Source organism: Delphinapterus leucas, chromosome 6 (genome assembly GCF_059928025.1).
Source record: "Delphinapterus leucas isolate spDelLeu-1000000601 "Yukka" chromosome 6, BTC_Dleu_Yukka2, whole genome shotgun sequence".
Classification (NCBI taxonomy): domain Eukaryota; kingdom Metazoa; phylum Chordata; class Mammalia; order Artiodactyla; family Monodontidae; genus Delphinapterus; species Delphinapterus leucas.
In genome coordinates this window covers 55,315,166-55,338,014 of record NC_143134.1, presented here as the reverse complement: position 1 = coordinate 55,338,014, position 22,849 = coordinate 55,315,166, and the positions used below count along the sequence as shown (strand labels likewise).

The 22,849-nt window shown below is 40.2% G+C and overlaps 2 protein-coding genes across 18 annotated transcripts in view; one reads left to right on the top strand and one right to left on the bottom strand.

Moving 5' to 3' along the window:
- Window positions 1-9,825, top strand: part of FOCAD (focadhesin) — a 322,109-nt gene extending 312,284 nt beyond the window's left edge. For 8 of the 11 annotated variants that reach the window (XM_022573810.3, XM_089913173.1, XM_089913172.1 and 5 more), the window contains 3 exons: window positions 27-124; window positions 1,610-1,861; window positions 3,890-9,825. In XM_022573810.3, coding sequence (XP_022429518.2) covers window positions 27-124; window positions 1,610-1,861; window positions 3,890-4,042 — 503 coding nt within the window. In that variant the 3' untranslated portion in view covers window positions 4,043-9,825. The remainder of the gene's footprint in view (window positions 1-26; window positions 125-1,609; window positions 1,862-3,889) is intronic. The other 3 variants (XM_089913170.1, XM_089913175.1, XM_089913174.1) reach the window with 3 other exon arrangements.
- Window positions 1-22,849, bottom strand: part of HACD4 (3-hydroxyacyl-CoA dehydratase 4) — a 79,751-nt gene that overhangs the window by 15,192 nt on the left and 41,710 nt on the right. For 3 of the 7 annotated variants that reach the window (XR_016393549.1, XM_022573816.3, XM_089913179.1), the window contains one exon: window positions 2,125-2,157. The exons of 2 other annotated variants lie outside the window; for them this stretch is intronic. Coding sequence is in view for 2 of the 5 variants with exons in the window: in XM_022573816.3 (XP_022429524.1) it covers window positions 2,125-2,157 (33 nt within the window). In the remaining 3 variants the exon portion in view is untranslated. Of the gene's footprint in view, window positions 1-2,124; window positions 2,158-3,015 lie in introns of those variants that run through there. 2 more of the 7 variants (XM_022573815.3, XM_022573813.3) reach the window with 1 other exon arrangement.

Genomic DNA, 22,849 nt, shown 5'->3' with positions numbered 1-22,849 from the left:
TGGTAAGAAATATCCTTTTGTTCCAGGCGTGTTGAAGAGAATGGAGTGGCTCTTGGAACTGATGGGTTATATCAGAAATGTTGCTTACCAGTCAGCATCTGTTCAGAACGTGGCTCTTAATGAGGTAAAATGTAGAGGAGTCATTTGTGGCTTCCTTAAAATATAGAGGATATTTACTCTCCCAAAAGAGGAACATGTTGCTGCTTGAAGCTTTCTTTCCTTCCTTCCTTTTATTTTTGGGAAACAAGGATGACAATTATCTGACGTCACAAGGAAACAGATGTTCTTACCAGGCTTTAGGAGATGCCCATGGCTGCCCTTTGAAAAATATTTTCAACAGAACACGTTCCTTGACAGGCAGTACACAAAAGATTCTAGCTGGAGGGGGAAACTGGGATCCTGTGTACTTGGGCTGGACCCCACAAAGACTGGGGTACAGGGCTCTGGCCTCCGCACTGGCCCAGAGCACGGCTTCAAACATCTGGTTTGGAGGGGTTCCTGAAGTGTATGCAAGTAATCTGTGTTTGTGCCAATACTTAACATGCATATATTGGAGGGAAATTTTCACCCCACCTGCAAAATGACCTATGACCCAAAAAAGGTTAACCACCACTAGTACTGGGTGAGTAAAACAAAAAAAGATTAAAAAATGAAGGACAGCACTTTCCTACTCTCATTTTCTTGACTCAGCTGCCCGCATTTTTTTTTAGTATTTTTTCCATAGCCATGTTTCATGGGTCTCCTGTTTGCTGTGTGAGCAAAATATGCATAACCTGGGATGTTGTTTGATATTCTGCCCAGCTCTTCTGCAGAGTTGTGTGTCTTTTTGAAATTTTCATTAGTGAGATTAGGCATTTTAAGAGATTGAGGGGTACTTTAAAAAAATTTTTTTTTGAGTTACCATAATCTTTCCTCTCTTTATTCTGATTTCCAGTTTGTGTTAACCTTCTCTGCTTTCTTACAAAATCTTTTGAAACTTAGAAAATACAGATAAACAGAAAGAAGAATAATTTAAATCGCAGTAGTAGAGTAACTCAGAGGTAGCCCTTGTTACCACCATTTCTACAAGTGTCTAGATTAGACTATAAAATCTAAATGCATGGATTCTACACAGATTTTTTTTAATGCATGTGGAGAGTCATTTGTTGTTTCTGTTTAAATACAGAATACACTATACATATTTTTGAAAATCAGTTTTGGCCACATAATAATAAACCTAAATATCCCTGTCTGTATCTCTCTTAATTAATTTTTAAATCTCTTTGAAAATACCAAAACAGAGGAGTGTTTGGATCTCAGTATGATTAGGTGTTAAATAAATTATGTTTCTCTTGAAATGTTAGAACGCTAATAATGAAACTATTGGGCCTTCTGTCCTCACGAAAGAGGATCCTTCAAACTTTCTGAAACCCCAAAATGTCTCTTCATTAAGCATGGAAATAGTTTGCTATTCGGTCCAGTCTCTCTTCTGGGGTAGGGGTGGGGCAGGCAGAAGGTTTGAGTGAAGGGGAAGATAACATCGCCTCATGATGGGGGCTGTGTATGTGAACATGTGTTACTTTGCACTGTTAAAGCATGTGACCTGACCTTGTTCCTATTTCTACTGTAGGCTTTGGATTTCTTGTTGCTGATATTTGCAGCAGCAGTGGTTGCATGGGCAGACCACGCTGCCCCTCTGCTCCTTGGCCTCAGTGCCAGTTGGTTGCCATGGCATCAAGAAAATGGTCCAGCTGGGCCAGCATCAAGGTTCCTTGGCAGGAGTCCCTTGCACAGGGTCACTGTGCAGGAGGCTGTCACTCTCCTTCCCAGTAGCATGCCTCTTTTGCTGCAGAAAGAGCCATGGAAGGAACAGACCCAGAAGGTGAGGTTGGCAGCTACCTGCTTGTCAGGGCAGGCGGCCATTTTCTCTTCAGCAGTTTCTGCTGTAGAATTGAGGTGGGAGTTAAGTGAAACCTGAGTCACACTACAGGCTTTCCTAGTCAGCCTCGAATCTCAGCCAAATGCAAAGCCTCAGCGATTGAGGCTAGCCCAGGCTCAGGGTAACTGCTGACTAAAAACAACAGTGACAACAGCAACAACTTGCTTACAGTTAGGGATGAAGTGGAAAGAAAAGCTTATACTTGCCTTCATTTATTGAAGACACATGTGTTCTTGATCCTGGGGATAAAAGGATGAATAAGTCTCTGAGAGCTCAGAATTTCAGAGTGAGGACAGACAAGAAAGCAAGTTCAAGGTTGCAGTATGGTATGATAAGGATACAGTGGTGATGAGCAAGGGAGGGGGGTGATCAGCAATGTCTGGGGAGGGGTCCAGGAAATCCTCCAGGGAGATGCGAATCTGGAGTATCCATCTTTTACCATATTTAAGGTTCCCCACAGCCCATTCCATGCGATAGGTGTGTTCCAGGTGCTTCTGGCCTGTGCGATACCGTGGGGAGATTTGTAAAGGCCTAATGTCATCACCTTTGCCCTCAGGAAAACCCAAAATATAGGAAGTACCTTTTGGTTTTTAATACTGAGTTTCCCCAGGCTACTAGCTATCGTGAAGAGCATATGAAAATACGGTACATCCTTTCTCATTATGTGGCTCTGACCTGTCTTGAATTGTTGACTGAAAGATATTTTTGAATCCCATTTAATCAAAACTGGATTTTTACGAGGTTGAAAGCTTAAAGCCAACTTTGTGTGGCTTAATCTTAAAATCTGAACATTAATCTTTAAAAATATTTCTGAGCTGTGGACCCACAGTTTAGCCATGAACTTCACTGAGCATCTCAATTAAAATGCCTTTGTTTTCTTAAACCTGATAAGCATTAGTATTATTATCCCAAATTTTGTGTTTTCTTTTTCATTTTAAATGAAAATAAATTTAAATGTGGTATCCTATCCCCTTATTTCTGGCCTGGGACACCCTGTTCATTTTGGACTACAGTATAGACATCCTACATCTATTATGTATTTGTAGTACCTGATTTATTTACTTACCAGTAGGATATGATAAAACAAAACTGAGGAAAAGAAAATAAAGAAAAAAGTTTTAATTAAAGTAGGGAATTAGGAATATTTTCTTTTTTTAGTCCAAAGTTAAAAATCCTAGTACCTACAACTAGTGTATGTGTTTTTCAGTGAGTCGAGATTGGCAACATTCAGTCAATGAAATTATCCGCTATCTAATTCAAAAACAATTTTGGCTGCACCTGGGAGTTCAGTCAAACTCATGAGTACTATGAGTTTCTACCTCATCTGCAGGATTTATTTGCAGCTAATACGCTTGGGTCTACCTAGTAAATTGTTTTATGCCTTTTCTCTTGCATTTCAACTTTGCTTCATATCCATTTGGGCACAAATTGTTCTTAGCCACAGAAACATATTTTACATATGATGTGTTTCCCCATTTACCACCCCACCTAGGAGCCTAGGCCTGATACACACGGAACCAGGTGGCAGGCAGCATGATGTGAAGGAGGAGTGTGAGGCTTTGAAGCCAGGTGCACATGGGTTCAGATCTTGACTGTGCCATTCATTGGGAGTGGACTTGGGCAAGGTTCTTAGCCTCTCTGGGGCCTCTCAGAGTGATGAGACGGAATGTTCATGGCACACAGGAGGCCCTCTGGGCCCATGCCTATCCCACTCTTAAAAGCTACAGCAAGTCCCAGGGTAATCAGCAAAGGAAGGAGGTTTGACTTTGCTGGGTCATTTAACTAAATGAGAGCCATTTCCAACTTTCCCATCTCTTGTGCCTGGTCCTGTCTCCGCTCCACTCTCCCAGCCCAGGCAGGTATTGTCCAGGGACTACTGCCCTGATACTCGTATGTGCAGGCCCAAGGGTTTGAATGATGTCTTACTGATAGATTGTTTTCACTGATAACCATTCTTCATTTTCACTCTAGTTCATTGACTGGCTATTCAGCATCATGGAAAGCCCTAAAGAAGGCCTCTCAGCAAAGTCCAGGGATCTTTTAAAAGGTATCACTTCCGTGCTTTATGCCCATCCAGTGTTGTCTGTGCTGCAGAACAGCATCCTAGCGTATGTCGGCTCCTGAAAGGGCTTGTCTTGGTTCAGTTTAGAGAAGTAATATGAAGCCGTCACCAGTGTGGCATTCTTGAATTAGAAAGTGGTTAAAAAAGTTGCATTGCCTTTACATTTGTTATTTAAATGGTTTTTAAATGTTTTATTATAAAATATGACTTAAAATTTAGAAAATTCAGAAAAGTAAAAACAAGCAAAGAAGAATCCAGAATCCCACTGCTCAATGACAATTTTGATTGTTTTTCCTAAGTTTTTGCTCCCTCTGTGTATGAGTATTAACGTTTTTATAATCATAGCCAATTGAAAAATGTACATACACACTTTGAATACTGCCTTTTGTACTTTAAAATTATTTTAAAAGCATTTTTTTTTTTTTTTTTTTTTTTTTTTTTTTTGCGATACGCGGGCCTCTCACTGTTGTGGCCTCTCCCGTTGCGGAGCACAGGCTCCGCACACGCAGGCTCAGCGGCCATGGCTCACGGGCCCAGCTGCTCCGCAGCATGTGGGATCTTCCCGGACCAGGGCACGAACCCGTCCCTGCATCGGCAGGCGGACTCTCAACCACTGCGCCACCGGGGAAGCCCTTAAAAGCATTTTAACCCATTCTTACACTGGCTTCATAAGTATTTTTAATGGCTGCATAGTATTTTGCCAAGGGAATTGGACATTTCCCATGCTTCCAGGCATTTAGATGATTTTCATGTTTTTATACATCTCTATTGACTGTTAAACTATGACTATGGGATCCACAAATATAGATGATCTTTCTGTGAAAATTATGTAGATGTTTTTACTCAAATCTGAAAAGTCTTCTGGGCATTGGCTCTGTGGTCCAAGACAGCTTGTACTGTCATCCACATCTTGAGACTTGGGGGTCTGGATCCTACCAGCGGCTGCTGTTGATGCCCCTGACATGCTGTAAGCTACTGCACCAAAAAGTCTCACCTTGGGAAAGTTGCCTGCTGGCCTACTCTTGTGATAATTGACCATATTTTGCTTTAAGTATGGTATAATCTATTGATTGCCTAACAAGCGAGAATTATCTAATGTGTTGGTTCTTGTCCTTCTCCCTACCTCCAAAGTAGGTGGGAGGGCCTGTGTAGGACGGTGATTCTGATCAACCACAGAACTTCACTGAGGATCAGGGCAGTGGTCTGACATATTTTCACTTGACCATTCCCTAGAGACTTGCTGCTAGAATTTCCTCCATTTATTTTCCTTGAGGAGTTTGGACTAATTTTTAATGTCCATGGGTCTATAATTCCATTGGTTGTTCCCAACATATACTGTCTTAGGTCATGAAGATACTAATTGATACCGATGAGGAAAATAGTTATTTGGGTCAAAGAAGTACATGTTCACTTGATCGTGTATTCAAGGGCTTACTAGAGTCACACACAATTATTATGTAGCTCTAGCTTACGCTCATTCCCTCACACTATTATATATTTTTTAAATCTCAATATATTTACATTAGTATTCTAAAATAAGATATGTAATTATTTACCTGGAGGGGTTACATGTAACTTCCCTACTTTAAATTGATCTCTGAGGGACCCATGACAGCTAAGGTGTGTGTTCAAATATAGTTTAGTACAGTCATACTTGCTCCATTGAGCCCATGAACCTAACTTCATTACAGAATCAGGTTTTTTGTCTTTGTTTACCTTTTTTTTAAAAAAATAATTTATTTTTGGCTGCATTGGGTCTTCGTTGCTGTGCGCGGGTTTTCTCTACTTGCGGCGAGCGGGGGCTACTCTTTGTTGAGCTGTGCGGGCTTCTCACTGCGGTGGCTTTTCTTGTTGCGGAAGCACAGGAGCTCTAGGTGCGCGGGCTCAGGAGTTGTGGCGCACGGGCTTAGTTGCTCCGCGGCATGTGGAATCTTCCCGGACCAGGGCTTGAAGCCGTGTCCCCTGCATTGGCAGTGGGATTCTTAACCACTTCGCCACCAGGGAAGCCCTGTTTACCTTTCAATTAAACTTTTTTAGTGGAAAAGTGATATTCATGTAGAAAAGTGCACAAGTAGATTTTTACAAAGGGAACATACCTATGTAATCAGCACCCAGATGAAGAAAAAGAGCATTGTCAGCATCCCAGAAGTCAGTTTTTGTTTTAATTATGCAGAATTTCCCACTAACTGGTTTCAAAGTAACTTAAAAAAAAAAAAAAAAACCTTTCCTCAACCTTTATTAATCATTTTCTTCCATTAAAATTCTAAGGCTTGATAGGAATTCTTAAAGATTAGCTAAGTGAGAACAAGCCAAGTTCTATTGACACCTTTTTGATCTAAATGACTTTTTCAAATGCAACTCCACCAAATGCAACAGTGCACTTTATTTTTTGTCCCCTTAGCCACCCTGCTGTCCTTGAGAGTTCTCCCAGAGTTTACGAAGAAAGCTGTATGGACCAGAGCGTATGGTTGGTAAACAGTTTTGCAGTAGCCAGCAGCATTCTCAGCTGGATGAGGAAAACCATACAGACAGAAGGAATTTTTCAGAATTCGTGTCTGGGCTTACTGAGACGATGCAGAGAGCTGAAGGTCATGAAAGGGTGGCCACACAACTGACAGCTTGAACCGTGCACGCCAGGACAGGGGCCACTGCTTCAGTACCCAGGCCATTTGAGACTGAAACAAGAACTTGGATTTTCTTTTATTTGGCTAGAGTTCAATGTAAAGATTTTTTGTGAAAATCTAATTATATCATCTCCTCCCCACTAAATTCTAGTAAAATAATCCTGTGAATTTTGTGCATGTGACTTTTGTTTTAAGGCATGGGGAAGGTTTTGCTAGCAAAACCAAACTGTAGTGGTGACAGTGGAATCTGATCTGTTTCCCAGGAAGTCTCCAGAGGATATTCATTGACTCAGTAAGTTAGACATGTTTTCTTATTCTTATTGCTAAAACACTCTCTTGGAACTGCTATACGCATTTAAATAATAAGCATAGTGTTAAACATTGCTAAATCAGACTTGTAAGTGGTGGCTATAATTTTTTTATGCTTGAGTCTCTTGAATGCAAGTGAAAGTTACCCAATTCAAAATAAGGAGGGGAAGGTGTTTTTGCTCATAGGTATGGTGGAAGCAACATGGGGTGGACTCTGATTCAGCTTGAGTCATGTTGAGTCCTTGGGTGGGGTGGGGAGGGTTCTACGTGACCAGGCCGGGGTCACATGTCCGTCCACCTGAACTGGGTTCCCCCAGAAGAAAGGTGATAGGATGCTAGGCAAGCAAAAAATGGCAAATATCTCCTCCAAACATCGATCTTTTTTTTATAAGTACAAACCTCTGTCTTAATCAGGGTGACTGGTGGCCTAATGCCAAGTAAATGAAGGAATGTGACAGCATACTCAAGGGTTGCATTTTACTCAGGGGCTTAGAATCAGCCAGGAATTTAATTTGCTCTGATTGCTAATTATTGTTCCTTCATGCAGCCATTAATCAGGGCTGTCCTTAGCCAATCATACAAACATACTGATGTATACGTATATGGGATTACTGGGGAGAAAATGTGTGCCACTGGAATAATATACCTTCGTGCTTATCATGCCACAGCAGTGTCATGGAACTTTTAGTATTCCTGTGTGGCATGTACAATACCTTCATGTTGTCACCAAGCATACCTACCACTTAAGTTAAAAATAGCTCTACTAATTTTATTTTCCAAATATGTGGATTTATGATTCCAGGTTCCAAATATTTGTGGTTTACTGTGTAACTCACACTGTTTCCAGGTCACAGCTCTTTCTTTTGCTGAACTCTGTAGGGTGCTGAGATGCTTACAGAAAAGGAGGAAAGGAAGGCGAGCTCTCAGGTAGTACTTAACTACATCACCAAGTATTTCATCTCTATTACTTCTTTAGAGGCTGAGCTGGAGGGAAATGAGTTTGGAGGCAGCAGAAGTGTAGAAAATTTACGTGAGAAGCCAGCTTCTGTCTCCTTCCCACCCACCGTGGCTTTCTCATACTACCTGCCAATGAGATGTTGACATTCTTCTAACACTTATTCCACTAGTTGTCAGACTATATAAGTAACTAGAGTTTCACTTGTATTATCTTATTTAACCCTTGCAACAATACTGTGAAGAGGCATTATTTTCTATTTTTAAATGAAGAAAACACATCTAATAAGTGGCAGAGCTACTACACCTGGAACCAAGGTCCTAGAACCCCAGGTCCAATGCTCTTCCTACTGCATCAGGCTCATCAGCACCCACTTTCAGATGAAAACTCCTACCAAGTATTAAGCCTCATTCATGCTTAATATAGATTGCTGGAATCAGATAAAAGAAACACCCCTGCCTCATATTAATAAGCCTCTGGAATTGGGAAGTTGGGAGTTACAATGTAAAGGAGCAGGTCTTCATGGGTTGAAGGACATTACATTCCTGGGCCAACTAGCAGATGTGGATGGCAGTAAAGAATAGGGAAGAGGAAATGGGCACTGAAGAACTACTCTCACATTTCCCCCCAAATCAGTGGGCAGACCTGCTGATGCTCAAGGAGAGGGATAAAGAATCAGCCCAGCCTTCCAGACCCAGACTGCCTTTTTCAGTTTGGCCCAGTTTCTTCTCAGTCAGACTTTGTCATTGCTCCTGCCTTGACAAGAAAACAGAATAGTACAAAAGGGAGGAAATAAGATCTACCTGTATCCTCTCTTCCCTAGCTCCCTCTTTTTGTTTTCAGCAGTCTTGTGTTTAAGCGTCATAGGATTTTCCTATTCATTCCTATTCATTTGGACTCCATAAAGAGTCCAAAATGTCAAAATCTAAATTTGAAGCTGTAAAGGTTCTAAACTCTATAATTATTCTAAGATGTAGGTCACTGGCATAATAAGACCCTTTCTCCTGGTTACCTGAGCTCCAGTAAGAATTAAGATATTCCCTTGGGATATTTCAGTTTGTTCTCCAGAAACCAGAAGTCTATGCTTTTTTGAGACCAGACGTTCCAAACTATATACAAAAGGAAAAGTTTCCTTATAAGTCATCTTCTGTTAGTTTTTGAAATCACAAGTTGCCAAGACAAATAGCATGCTAGGGTATACTAACAAATCAATGTGTGGGATTAAGGCTATGTTGTGTGTCTCAGATGTGTCCAAACACTGTGACTCTTCACTTGAAGAGTGTACGTTTGGAACAGATGTTGAGATCCATGCAAGTGCCTAAAATCTTTGTGCTTTATTTGTAATGTAATGGCTCCATGGTAACCAAGAGGCAGTTAATCACCTTTTTTTTTTTTGAACTTAATTGGCACAAGTTAACTTCTCCAAAATGATTTTAACCAAAGATGATATTATAATAATATAAGGAGTAAAACTTTAAGGACTTAACTACTGTCTTGAAACATCTTAGTCACTTTGAAAGTAAGCAGTAGTTTAAGATTTTTAGTAAACATTTTAGCAAATTGCTGTTTTAGAAGAGAAATCTGACCATGTGGTTAAGAGGATGGGGCCTTCATTAAGGCCAGAGTTGTAAGCTGGGTCTTTAGGTCTCTGACCTCAACCAGCCTATTCATAGCTGCAGGCATTTCAAATGGAACCAGAGGACAGAATGTGGCTGGGACAGTTCACATCCTTCACCACTCTTATGGAAAGATACCTCACAGCAGCATCATCACTGCTCTGGTGCTGGATATATGCTTTTATATTTTCTGGAAGGAAACACTTTATTCTAATCCTAGTAACTTTAAAGTCTCATCTATTTAATGTATGGCACATAAAATATTTATGAAGTTGTGAAATAATGTCCAGCCAAACTATTAGAAATGGAACTGAATAAAAATGACATTGATGACTCCCTGACTTTGGTTTTATTTTTTGTATGAAAGAAATAACCTACCTAACAAAGTAGTTGTGAGAGTTTAAAGAATAAAGAAATATGCTGTATAAATTCTAAAATGTAAAAGAAATGCTTTCACTTTTGTATGTTTCACTAACAATAAATAGTAGCTATAATGCTTGAAACAGGCCTGACAACATGTATGTCAGGACTTGGGAAGATAATGGAAATTTCTTAAGTAAAAAATTATTATCTACATTCTAGAAGCAAGTAGCACATTAAGGAAAGCTATTTATGTAAGTTTTTTTAAAAAAACGTATATATGTGTCTTCTGAACATGAAGCACCCTTTGAGATAAATCCAAAGTAACTGAAACATCACCTAGTTAGTCTGATATATTTCTTATAGTTTTTTTTTTCTGGATGTAGTAGCAGTAATCCATAAAGTCACAGTTGCACAACGACTCTGAGTGTCTACTATGTACCACCTTGTATACAAGGTTCTGGGGTACAAAGTAAACAAGACATGACATTCTTGCCCTTGTGGAGCTTACATTCAGAAAATATAAATCAGTAAACCATCATGTAATAAAGAAAAGCATTCCTACTTCTGTATGGCCCTTTATAATTTACAGAGGTTTACTTTACCATATTTCATTTGCTCTTCACAACAGCCTTGGGCAGTTAAGTAAACTGGGACTCAGAGAGTCATTCAGTTAGGAAATACTGGGGCTGGAGTTGAAATCAAAGCCAGCATTCTTGAGAGGACTGCACAGGATGGGGGAGTAGAAAGGCCCTGAGCTCTCCTCCTCTCACAGGCACACCAAAATTACAACTATGTGCAGAACACCCATTGATGAAAAAGACCAGAACCTACCAAAAAAGATCTTTTACAACTAAATGTATCAAGAAGGAACCATAATGAGATGAGTAGGGGTAGCAGAATTGTGATATAGCCAAATCTCATAACCCCAGGTGGATGATCCACAAACAGGAGAATAATAACAATTGCAGAGTTTCTCCCAAAGGAGTGAGCTCCCTAGCCCAGGAGTCCTGCACCGGGAAGACAAGCCCCCAGAGCATTTGGCTTCGAAGGTCAGCAGGGCTTACTTTCAGGAGTCCCAGAGGGCTGAGGGAAATAAAGACTTTACCCTTTAGGGGCTCACACAAAATCTGACACCCTCCTCGACCCAGGGCGGAGGCAGTAATTTGAGAGGAGCCTGGGTCAGACCTACCTACTAATCTTGGAGAGCCTTGCAGAAAGGCAGTAGGCAACTGCAGCTCACCCTGGGGACATAGACACTGTAGGAAACCATTTGTGGGAACTCCTTCTACCATGTGGACACTGGTGCTGACAGGCACCACTGTGGAATCCTCCCTCCAGCTTATTAGCCCCAGGACCCACCCCACCCTTGCCCAGTAGTCTGTACACACCAGTGCTGAGACACCTCAGGCCAAGTAACTAACGAAAACATGATGGTCCAAAACCTGTTGGATGCATCAAAAGTAGTTCTAACAGGGAAGTCTATAAAAATACAATCTTACCTCAGGAAACAAGAAAAATCTCAAACAACCTTACCTTACACCTAAAGCAACTAGAGAAAGGACAAACAAAACCCAAACTTAGTAGAAGGAAAGAAATCATAGAGATCAGAGTAGAAATAAATGAATTAGAGATGAAGAAAACAATGGAAAAGATCAATGAAAATAAAAGCTGGTTCTTTGAGATGATCAACAAAATTGAAAAACCTTTAGCCAGACTCATCAAGAAAAAAAGGGAGAGGACACAAATCAATAAAATTAGAAACGAAAAAGAAGTAAAAACTGACACCACAGAAATACAAAGGATCATAAGATACTACTACAAACAACTATATGACAATAAAATGGACAACCTTGGCCTTCCCAGGTGGCGCAATGGTTGAGAGTCCGCCTGCCGATGCAGGGTACACAGGTTCGTGCCCCGGTCTGGGAAGATCGCACATGCCACGGAGCAGCTAGGCCCGTGAGCCATGGCCGCTGAGCCTGCGCGTCCGGAGCCTGTGCTCCACAACGGGAGAGGCCACAACAGTGAGAGGCCAGCATATCGCAAAACAAAAAGAACAACCTAGAAGAAATGGACAAATTCTTAGAAAGATACAACATTCCAAGACTGAACCAGGAAGAAGTAGAAAATATGAACAGACCAATCACAAGCACTGAAATTGAATCTGTGATTGAAAATCTTCCAAAAAACAAAAGCCCAGGACCAGGTGGCTTCACAGGCGAATGCTATCAAACATTTAGAGAAGAGCTAACACCTACCCTTCTCTAACTCTTCCAAAATATAGCAGAGGGAGGAACACTCCCAAACTCATTCTACAAGGCCACCATCACCCTGATACCAAAACCAGACAAGGATGTCACAAAGAAAGAAAACTACAGGCCAATATCACTGATGAACATAGATGCAAAAATCCTCAACAAAATACTAGCAAACAGAATCCAACAGCACATTAAAAGGATCATACACCATGATCCAGTGGGGTTTATTCCAGGAATGCAAGGATTCTTCAATATATACAAATCAATCAATGTGATACACCAACATTAACAAACTGAAGAATAAACACCATATGATCATCTCAATAGATGCAGAAAAACTTCTGACAAAATTCAACACCCATTTATGATAAAAACTCTCCAGAAACTGGGGATAGAGGGAACCTACCTCAACATAATAAAGGCCATATATGACAAACCCACAGCAAACATCGTTCTCAATGGTGAAAAACAAAAAGCATTTCCTCTAAGATCAGGAACAAGGGTGTCCACTCTTGCCACTATTATTCAACATAGTATTGGACATCCTAGCCATGGTACTCAGAGAAGAAAAAGAAATAAAAGGAATACAAATTGGAAAAGAAGAAGTAAATCTGTCACTGTTTGCAGATGATATAATACTAAACACAGAAAATCCTACAGATGCCAGCAGAAAACTACTACAGCTAATCAGTGAATTTGGTAAAGTTGCTGGATACAAAATTAATGTACAGAAATCTCTTGCATTCCTATACACTAACAATGAAAGATCAGAAAGAGAAATTAAGGAAACAATCCTATTTCCCATTGCAACAAAAACAATAAAATACCTAGCAATAAACCTACCTAAGGAGGCAAGACCTGTATGCAGAAAACTTTAAGATACTGATGAAACAAATCAAAGACGACACAGACAGATGGAGAGATATACCATGTTCTTGGATTGGAAGAATCAACATTGTGAAAATGACTATACTACCAAAGCAATCTACAGACTCAATGCAATCCCTATCAAATTACCAATGGCATATTTCACAGAACTGGAACAAAAAATTTTTAAATTTGTATGGAAACACAAAAGACCCCGAATAGCCAAATAATCTTTTTTTTTTTTTTTTTGCGGTACGCGGGCCTCTCACTGTTGTGGCCTCTCACGTTGCGGAGCACAGGCTCCGGACGCTCAGGCTCAGCGGCCATGGCTCACGGGCCCAGGCGCTCAGCGGCACATCGGACCTTCCCAGACTGGGGCATGAACCCGCGTCCCCTGCATCGGCAAGTGGACTCAACCACTGCACCAGCAGGTAAGCCCCCAAACAATCTTGAGAACGAAAAACAGAGCTGGAGGAATCAGGCTCCCTGACTTCAGACTATACTACAAATCTACAGTAATCAAGAGAGTATGGTACTGGCACAAAAATAGAAATATAGATCAATGGAACAAGACAGAAAGCCCAGGAAGATGATGGAAGAGTAACACGCAGAGATCACCTTCCTCCCCACAGATACATCAGAAATATATCTACACGTGGAACAACTCCTACGGAACACCTACTGAACGCTGGCAGAAGACCTCAGACCTCCCAAAAGGCAAGAAACCCCACGTACCTGGATAGGGAAAAAAAAAAAAGAATAAACAGACAAAAGAAAAGGGATGGGACCTGCACCAGTGGGAGGGAGCTGTGAAGGAGGAAAGGTTTCCACACGCTAGGAGCCCCTTCGCAGGCGGAGACTGCGGGTGGTGGAGGGGGAAAGCTTCGGAGCCGCAGAGGAGAGCACAGCAACAGGGGTGCCGAGGGCAAAGCGGAGAGATTCCCGCACAGAGGAACGGAGCCGACCGGCACTCACTAGCCCGAGAGGCTTGTCCGCTCACCCGCTAGGGCGGGCGGGGCTGCGAGCTGAGGCTCGGGCTTCGGTAGGAGCGCAGGGAGAGGACTGGTGGCATGAACACAGCCGGAGCGCAGGGAGAGGACTGGCGGCATGAACACAGCCTGAAGGGGTTAGTGCACCACGCATAGCCGGAAGGGAGGGAGTCCGGGGAAAAGTCTGGACCTGCCGAAGAGGCAAGAGACTTTTTCTTCCCTCTTTTGTTGCCTGGTGTGCGAGGAGAGGGGATTAAGAGCGCTGCTTAAAGGAGCTCCAGAGATGGGCACGAGCCACAGCTAACAGCATGGACCCACTTCAGACCTAGAGACACATACAGACTAAAAGTGAGGGGATGGAAAAAGACATTCCATGCAAATGGAAACCAAAAGAAAGCTGGAGTAGCAATTCTCATATCAGACAAAATAGACTTTAAAATAAAGATTATTAGAAGAGACAAAGAAGGACACTACATAATGATCAAGGGATCGATCCAAGAAGAAGATATAACAATTGTAAATATTTATGCACCCAATATAGAAGCACCTCAATACATAAGGCAAATACTAACAGCCATAAAAGGGGAAATCGACAGTAACACATTCATAGTAGTGGACTTTAACACCCCACTTTCACCAATGGACAGATCATCCGAAATGAAAATAAATAAGGAAATACAAGCTTTAAATGATACATTAAACAAAATGGACTTAATTGATATATAATTATAGGACATTCCATCCAAAAACAACAGAATACACATTTTTCTCAAGTGCTCATGGAACATTCTCCAGGATAGATATCTTGGGTCACAAATCAAGCCTTGGTAAATTTAAGAAAATTGAAATTGTATCAAGTATCTTTTCCGACCACAATGCTAGGAGACTAGGTATCAATTACAGGAAAAGATCTGTAAAAAACACAAACACATGGAGGCTAAACAATACACTACTTAATAAGGAAGTGATCACTGAAGAAATCAAAGAGGAAATTAAAAAATACCTAGAAACAAATGACAATGGAGACACGACGACCCAAAACCTATGGGATGCCACAAAAGCAGTTCTAAGAGGGAAGTTTATAGCAATACAATCCTACCTTAAGAAACAGGAAACATCTCGAATAAACAACCTAACCTTGCACCTAAAGCAATTAGAGAAAGAAGAACAAACAAAACCCCAAAGTTAGCAGAAGGAAAGAAATCATAAAGATCAGATCAGAAATAAATGAAAAAGAAATGAAGGAAACGATAGCAAAGATCAATAAGACTAAAAGCTGGTTCTTTTGAGAAGATAAACAAAATTGATAAACCATTATCCAGACTCATCAAGAAAAAAAGGGAGAAGACTCAAATCAATAGAATTAGAAATGAAAAAGGAGAAGTAACAACTGACACTGCAGAAATACAAAAGATCATGAGAGATTACTACAAGCAACTCTATGACAGTAAAATGGACAACCTGGAAGAAATGGACAAATTCTTAGAAATGCACAACCTGCCAAGACTGAATCAGGAAGAAATAGAAAATATGAACAGACCAATCACAAGCACTGAAATTGAAACTGTGATTAAAAATCATCCAACAAACAAAAGCCCAGGACCAGGTGGCTTCACAGGCGAATTCTATCAAACATTTAGAGAAGAGCTAACACCTACCCTTCTCTAACTCTTCCAAAATATAGCAGAGGGAGGAACACTCCCGAACGCTTTCTACGAGGCCACCATCACCCTGATACCAAAACCAGACAAGGATGTCACAAACAAAGAAAACTACAGGCTAATATCACTGATGAACATAGATGCAAAAATCCTCAACAAAATACTAGCAAACAAAATCCAACAGCACATTAAAAGGATCATACACCATGATCCAGTGGAGTTTATTCCAGGATTCTTCAATATACGCAAATCAATCAATGTGATACACCATATTAACAAATGGAAGAATAAAAACCATATGATCATCTCAATAGATGCACAGAAAGCTTTCGACAAAATTCAACACCCATTTATGATAAAAACCCTGCAGAAAGTAGGCATAGAGGGAACTTTCCTCAACATAATAAAGGCCATATATGACAAACCCACAGCCAACATCATCCTCAATGGTGAAAAACTGAAAACATTTCCACTAAGATCAGGAACAAGACAAGGTTGTCCACTCTCACCACTCTTATTCAACATAGTTTTGGAAGTTTTAGCCACAGCAATCAGAGAAGAAAAGGAAATAAAAGGAATCCAAATCGGAAGAGAAGAAGTAAAGCTGCAACTGTCTGCAGATTACATGATACTATACATAGAGAATCCTAAAGATGCTACCAGAAAACTATTAGAGCTAATCAATGAATTTGGTAAAGTAGCAGGATACAAAATTAAGGCACAGAGATCTCTGGCATTCCTATACACTAATGATGAAAAATCTGAAAGTGAAATCAAGAAAACACTCCCATTTACCATTGCAACAAAAAGAATAAAATACCTAGCAATAAACCTACCTAAGGAGGCAAAAGACCTGTATGCAGAAAACTTTAAGACACTGATGAAAGAAATCAAAGGCGACACAGACAGATGGAGAGATATACCATGTTCTTGGATTGGAAGAATCAACATCGTGAAAATGACTATACTACCAAAGCAATCTACAGATTCAATGCAATCCCTATCAAATTACCAATGGCATATTTCACAGAACTGGAACAAAAAATTTTTTAATTTGTATGGAAACACAAAAGACCCCGAATAGCCAAACAATCTTTTTTTTTTTTTTTTCTTCAGTACGCAGGCTTCTCACCATTGTGGCCTCTCCCGTTGCGGAGCACAGGCTCCAGCCCTGCAGGCTCAGCGGCCATGGCTCATGGGCCCAGCTGCTCAGCAGCACGTGGGACCTTCCCGGACCGGGGCACCATCCCGTGTCCCCTGCATCGGCAGGTGGACTCTCAACCACTGCGCCACCAGGGAAGCCCCCAAACAATCTTGAGAACGAAAAACGGAGCTGGAGTAATCAGGCTCCCTGACTTCAGACTATACTACAAATCTACAGTAATCAAGACAGTATGGTACTGGCACAAAAATAGAAATACAGATCAATGGAACAAGATAGAAAGCCCAGGAAGATGGAGGAAGAGTAACACGCAGAGATCACCTCCCTCCCCACAGATACATCAGAAATACATCTACACGTGGAACAACTCCTACGGAACAGCTACTGAACGCTGGCAGAAGACCTCAGACCTCCCAAAAGGCAAGAATCTCCCCACGTACCTGGGTAGGGCAAAAGAAAAAAGAATAAACAGAGAAAATAATAAGGACAGGACCTGCACCAGTGGGAGGGAGCTGTGAAGGAGGAAAGGTTTCCACACTCTAGGAGCCCCTTCACGGGCAGAGACTGCGGGTGGTGGAGGAGGGAAGCTTTGGAGCCGCAGAGGAGAGCACAGCAACAGGGGTGCGGAGGGCAAAGCAGAGAGATTCCCGCACAGAGGATCGGAGCCAACCGGCAGTCACTAGCCCAAGAGGCTTGTCCGATCACCTTCTGGGGCGGGCGAGGCTGGGAGCTGAGGCTCGGGCTTTGGTCGCAGTGCAGGGAGAGGACTGGCGGCATGAACACAGCCTGAAAGGGTTAGTGCACCACGCATAGCCGGGAGGGAGTCCGGGGAAAAGTCTGGACCTGCCAAAGAGGCAAGAGACGTTTTCTTCCCTCTTCTGGGAAGAAACTACCACTGGCATTTTTCCCAGAAAACTACCACTGACATTTTTCACAGAACTAGAACAAAAAATTTCGCAATTTGTATGGAAACACAAAAGACCCAGAATAGCCAAGCAATCTTTAGAATGAAAAACGGAGCTGGAAGAATCGGGTTCCCTGACTTCAGACTATACTACAAAGCTACAGTAATCAAGATAGTATGGTACTGGCACAAAAACAGAAAGATAGATCAATGGAACAGGAATAGAAAGCCCAGAGATAAACCCACGCACATATGGTCACCTTATCTTTGATAAAGGAGGCAGGAATGTACAGTGGAAAAAGGACAGCCTCTTCAATAAGTGGTGCTGGGAAAACTGGATAGGTAGGTGTAAAAGTATGAGATTAGATTACTCCCTAACACCATACACAAAAATAAGCTCAAAATGGATTAAAGACCTAAATGTAAGGCCAGAAACTATCAAACTCTTAGAGGAAAACACAGGCAGAACACTCTATGACATACATCACAGCAAGATTCTTTTTGACCCACCTCCTAGAGAAATGGAAATAAAAACAAAAATAAACAAATGGGACCTAATGAACCTTCAAAGGTTTTGCACAGCAAAGGAAACCATAAACAAGACCAAAGGACAACCCTCAGAATGGGAGAAAACATTTGCAAATGAAGCAACTGACAAAGGATTAATGTCCAAAATTTTTAAGTAGCTCATGCAGCTAAATAACAAAAAAACAAACAACCCAATCCAAAAATGGGCAGAAGACCTAAATAGACATTTCTCCAAGAAGTTATACAGACTGCCAAGAAACATATGAAAGAATGCTCAACATCATTAATCATTAGGGAAATGAAAATCAAAACTACAATGAGATATCACCTCACACCAGTCAGAATGGCCATCATCAAAAAATCTAGGAACAATCAATGCTAGAGTGGGTGTGGAGAAAAGGGAACACTCCTGCACTGCTGGTGGAAATGTGAATTGGTACAACCACAATGGAGAACAGTATGGAGGTTACTTAAAAAACTACAAATAGAACCACCATATGACCCAGCAATCCCACTACTGGGCATATACCCTGATAAAACCGTAATTCAAAAAGAGTCATGTACCAAAATGTTCATTGCAGCTCTATTTACAATAGCCAGGAGATGGAAACAACCTAAGTGTCCATCATGGGATGAATGGACAAAGAAGATGTGGCACATATATACAATGGAATATTATTCAGCCATAAAAGGAAACGAAATTGAGCTATTTGTAATGAGGTGGATAGACCTAGAGTCTGTCATACAGAGTGAAGTAATTCTGAAAAAGAAAGTGAAATACCATATGCTAACACATATATATGGAATTTAAGAAAAAAATGTCATGAAGAACCTAGGAGTAAGACAGGAATAAAGACACAGACCTACTAGAGAATGGACTTGAGGATATGGGAAGGGGGAAGGGTAAGCTGTGACAAAGCAGGAGAAAGGCATGGACATATATACACTGCCAAACGTAAGGTAGATAGCTAGTGGGAAGCAGCCGCATAGCACAGGGAGATCAGCTCGGTGCTTTGTGACCACCTGGAGGGGTGGGATAGGGAGGGTGGGAGGGAGGGAGGTGCAATAGGGAAGAGATATGGGAACATATGTATATGTATAACTGATTCACTTTGTTATAAAGCAGAAACTAACACACCATTGTAAAGGAATTATACTCCAATAAAGATGTTAAAAAAAAAAAAACCGAGAAAGACAAATATATGATATCATTTATATGTGGAATGTAATTTTAAAAAATGATTCAAATGAACTTATTTACAAAACAGAAACAGACTTTCAGATATAAAAAAAAAACTTATGGTTACCAAAGCAGAAACGTGAAGGGGGAGGGATAAATCAGGAGCTTGGGATTAACATACACACACTACTATATATATAAGACAGATAACCAACAAGGACCCACTGTCTAGCGCAGGAAACTCTACTCAATATTCTGTGATAACCTATATGAGAAAAGAATCTGAAAAGTAATGAATATATGTATACATATAACTTAATCACTCTGCTGTTCACCTGAAACTAACCCAACATTGTAACAAACTATAATCCAATAAACTTTTTTAAAAAGACACACTGTAACTAAAATGGCAAAAATTAAAGGTAAAAAGAGAATATTAAAAGAAGCAAGGGAAAAGGAACACATTACATACAAGGGAACCCCCATAACACTATCAGCTGATTTTTCCACATAAACTCTGTAGGCCAGAGGGTATTGGCACAATATATTTTAAAGTGATGAAAGGAAAAACCAAGAATACTCTACCAAGCAAAGCTTTCATTCATATTTGATGGAGAGATCAACAGTTTCACAGACAGGCAAAAGCTAAAAGAGTTCAGCACCACCAAACCACCTTTACAAGAAATGTTAAAGGAACTTCTCTAAGTAAAAAAGAAAAGGACACAACAAGAAACATGAAAACCACGAAAGGAAAAAGCTCACTGGTAAAGGCAAACATATAGTAAAGGTAGGAAATCATCCATGCAAAAAGCTAGTAGGAAAGTTAAAAGACAAAAGTAGTAAAATCATCTATATCTACAATAAGCAGTTAAGAGATATACAAAACAATTATATGTAAAATATGATATCAAAAAGAGTAATTTTGAGGGGAGGAGAGTACAAATCCAGTATTGTTAAAATGCATTTGAAATTAAGAGATCAGCAACTTACAACAATCACATGTATATATAGATTGCTATATATAAACCTCACGTTAGCCATAAACCAAAAATTGATAATAGATACACATACAAAAAAGGAATCTATACATAACACTGAAGATAGTCATCCAATCACAAGAGAACAAAAGAAGAAAGGAATAAAAAAAGACCTACAAAAACAACCCCAAAACAATTAAAAAATTGGCAATGAGAACATACATATCAATAATTATTTTAAATGTAAATGGACTAAATGTTCCAATCAAAAGACATGAAGTAGATGAATGGATACAAAAACAAGACCCGTATATATGCTATCTACAAGAGACTCACTTCAGATCTGAAAGTGAGGGGATGGAAAAAAGGCATTCCATGCAAGTGGAAATCAAAAGAAAGCTGGGGTAGCAATATTTATATCAGAAAAAAAATAGACTTTAAAATAAGGACTGTTAAAAGAGAGAAAGAAACACATTACACAACGATGAAGGGCTCAATCCAAGAAGAAGATATAACAACTGTAAATACATATGCACCCAACATAGGAGCACCTAAACATAAAACAAGTATTAACAGATATAATGGGAAAAATCGCCAGTAACACAGTAATAGTTGGGGACTTTAAAACGCTACTTAGGGCTTCCCTGGTGGCGCAGTGGTTGAGAATCTGCCTGCCAATGCAGGGGACACAGGTTCGAGCCCTGGTCTGGGAAGATCCCACATGCTGCAGAGCAACTAGGCCCATGAGCCACAACTACTGAGCCTGTGCGCCTGGAGCCTGTGCTCCGCAACGAGAGGCTGCAATAGTGAGAGGCCCGCACACCGCGATTAAGAGTGGCCCCCGCTTGCCGCAAGTAGAGAAAGCCCTTGCACAGAAACAAAGACCCAACACAGCCAAAAATTAATTAATTACTTAAAAAAAAAAAACGCTACTGACATCAATGGACAGATTATCCAGCTAGAAAATCAATAAGGAAACACTGGCCTCAAATGACACATTAGATCAGATAGACTTAATCAATATACAGAGAGAGCATTCCATCCAAAAGCAGTAGAATACATATTCTTTTCAAGTGCACATGGAACATTTTCCAGGATAGATCACATGCTAGGCCACAAGTCTCAGTAAACTTAAGAAAACTGAAATCATATAAAGCTTCTTTTCTGACCACAACACCCACACACAATGTGACTAGAAATTACAAGAAAAAAAAACTGCAAAAAACACAAACACGTGGAAGCTAAACAATATGCTGCTAAACAACTAATGGATCACAGAAGAAATCAAAGAGGAAATAAAAAAATATCAGGACACAAATGAAAACAAAAACACAACAATCCAAAATCTACGGGACACGGCAAAAGCAATTCTAAGAGGGAAGTTTATAGCAATACAAGCTTACCTCAGGAAACAAGAAAAATCTCAAATTAACAACATAACCTTACATCTAAAAGAGCTAGACAAAGAAGGACAAACAAAACTCAAAGGTAGTAGAAGGAAAGAAATCATAAAGATCAGAGCAAAAATAGAGACTAAAAAAACAATTGAAAAGATCAATGAAACTAAGAGCCAGTTCTTTGAAAAGATAAACAAAATTGATAAACCTTTAGCCAGACTCATCAAGAAAAAAAGAGGGTGCAAATCAATAAAATCAGAAATGAAAAAGGAGAAGTTACAACCAACACCACAGAAATACAAAAAATCATAAAAAAGTACTATGAACAACTACATGCCAGTAAAATGGACAATCTAGAAGAAATGAAAAAAATCCTAGAAACATACAATCTCCTGCACTAAAAAGAAATAGAAAACAGGAACAGACCAATTACCAGTAATGGAACTGAATCAGTAATTTAAAAAGCTCCCAGCAAACGAAATGTCCAGGGCCAGGGAGCTTCACAGGTAAATTCTACCAAACATTTAGAGAAGAGTTAACAACCATCCTCCTCAAACTATTCCAAAAAATAGCAGAGGAAGGAATGCTTTTGAACTTATTCTATGAAGCCAGCAACAGCCTGACACCAAAACCAGATAAACACATCATAAAAAAAGGAAATTACAAGGTCAATATCACTGCAAAAATCCTCAACAAAATATTAGCAAACCCAATCCAGCAAAAGGATCATACACCATGACCAAGTGGGATTTAACCCAGGGATGCAAGGATTTTTCAATGACTGCAAATCAATCAATGTGACACACGACATTAACAAATTGAAGAATAAAAACCACATGATCATCTCAGTAGATGAAGAAAACGCATTTTAAAAATCCAGCATCTATTTATGATAAAAACTCTCCAGAAAGTTGGCACAAGGAGAACATATGTCAACATAATAAAGGCCATATACAACAAACCCACAGCTAACATCATACTCAACAGTGAAAAGCAGAAAGCATTTCCTCTAAGATCAGGAACAAGTCAAGGATGCCCACTCTCACTTTTATTCAACATAGTATTGGCAATTTAGCCAC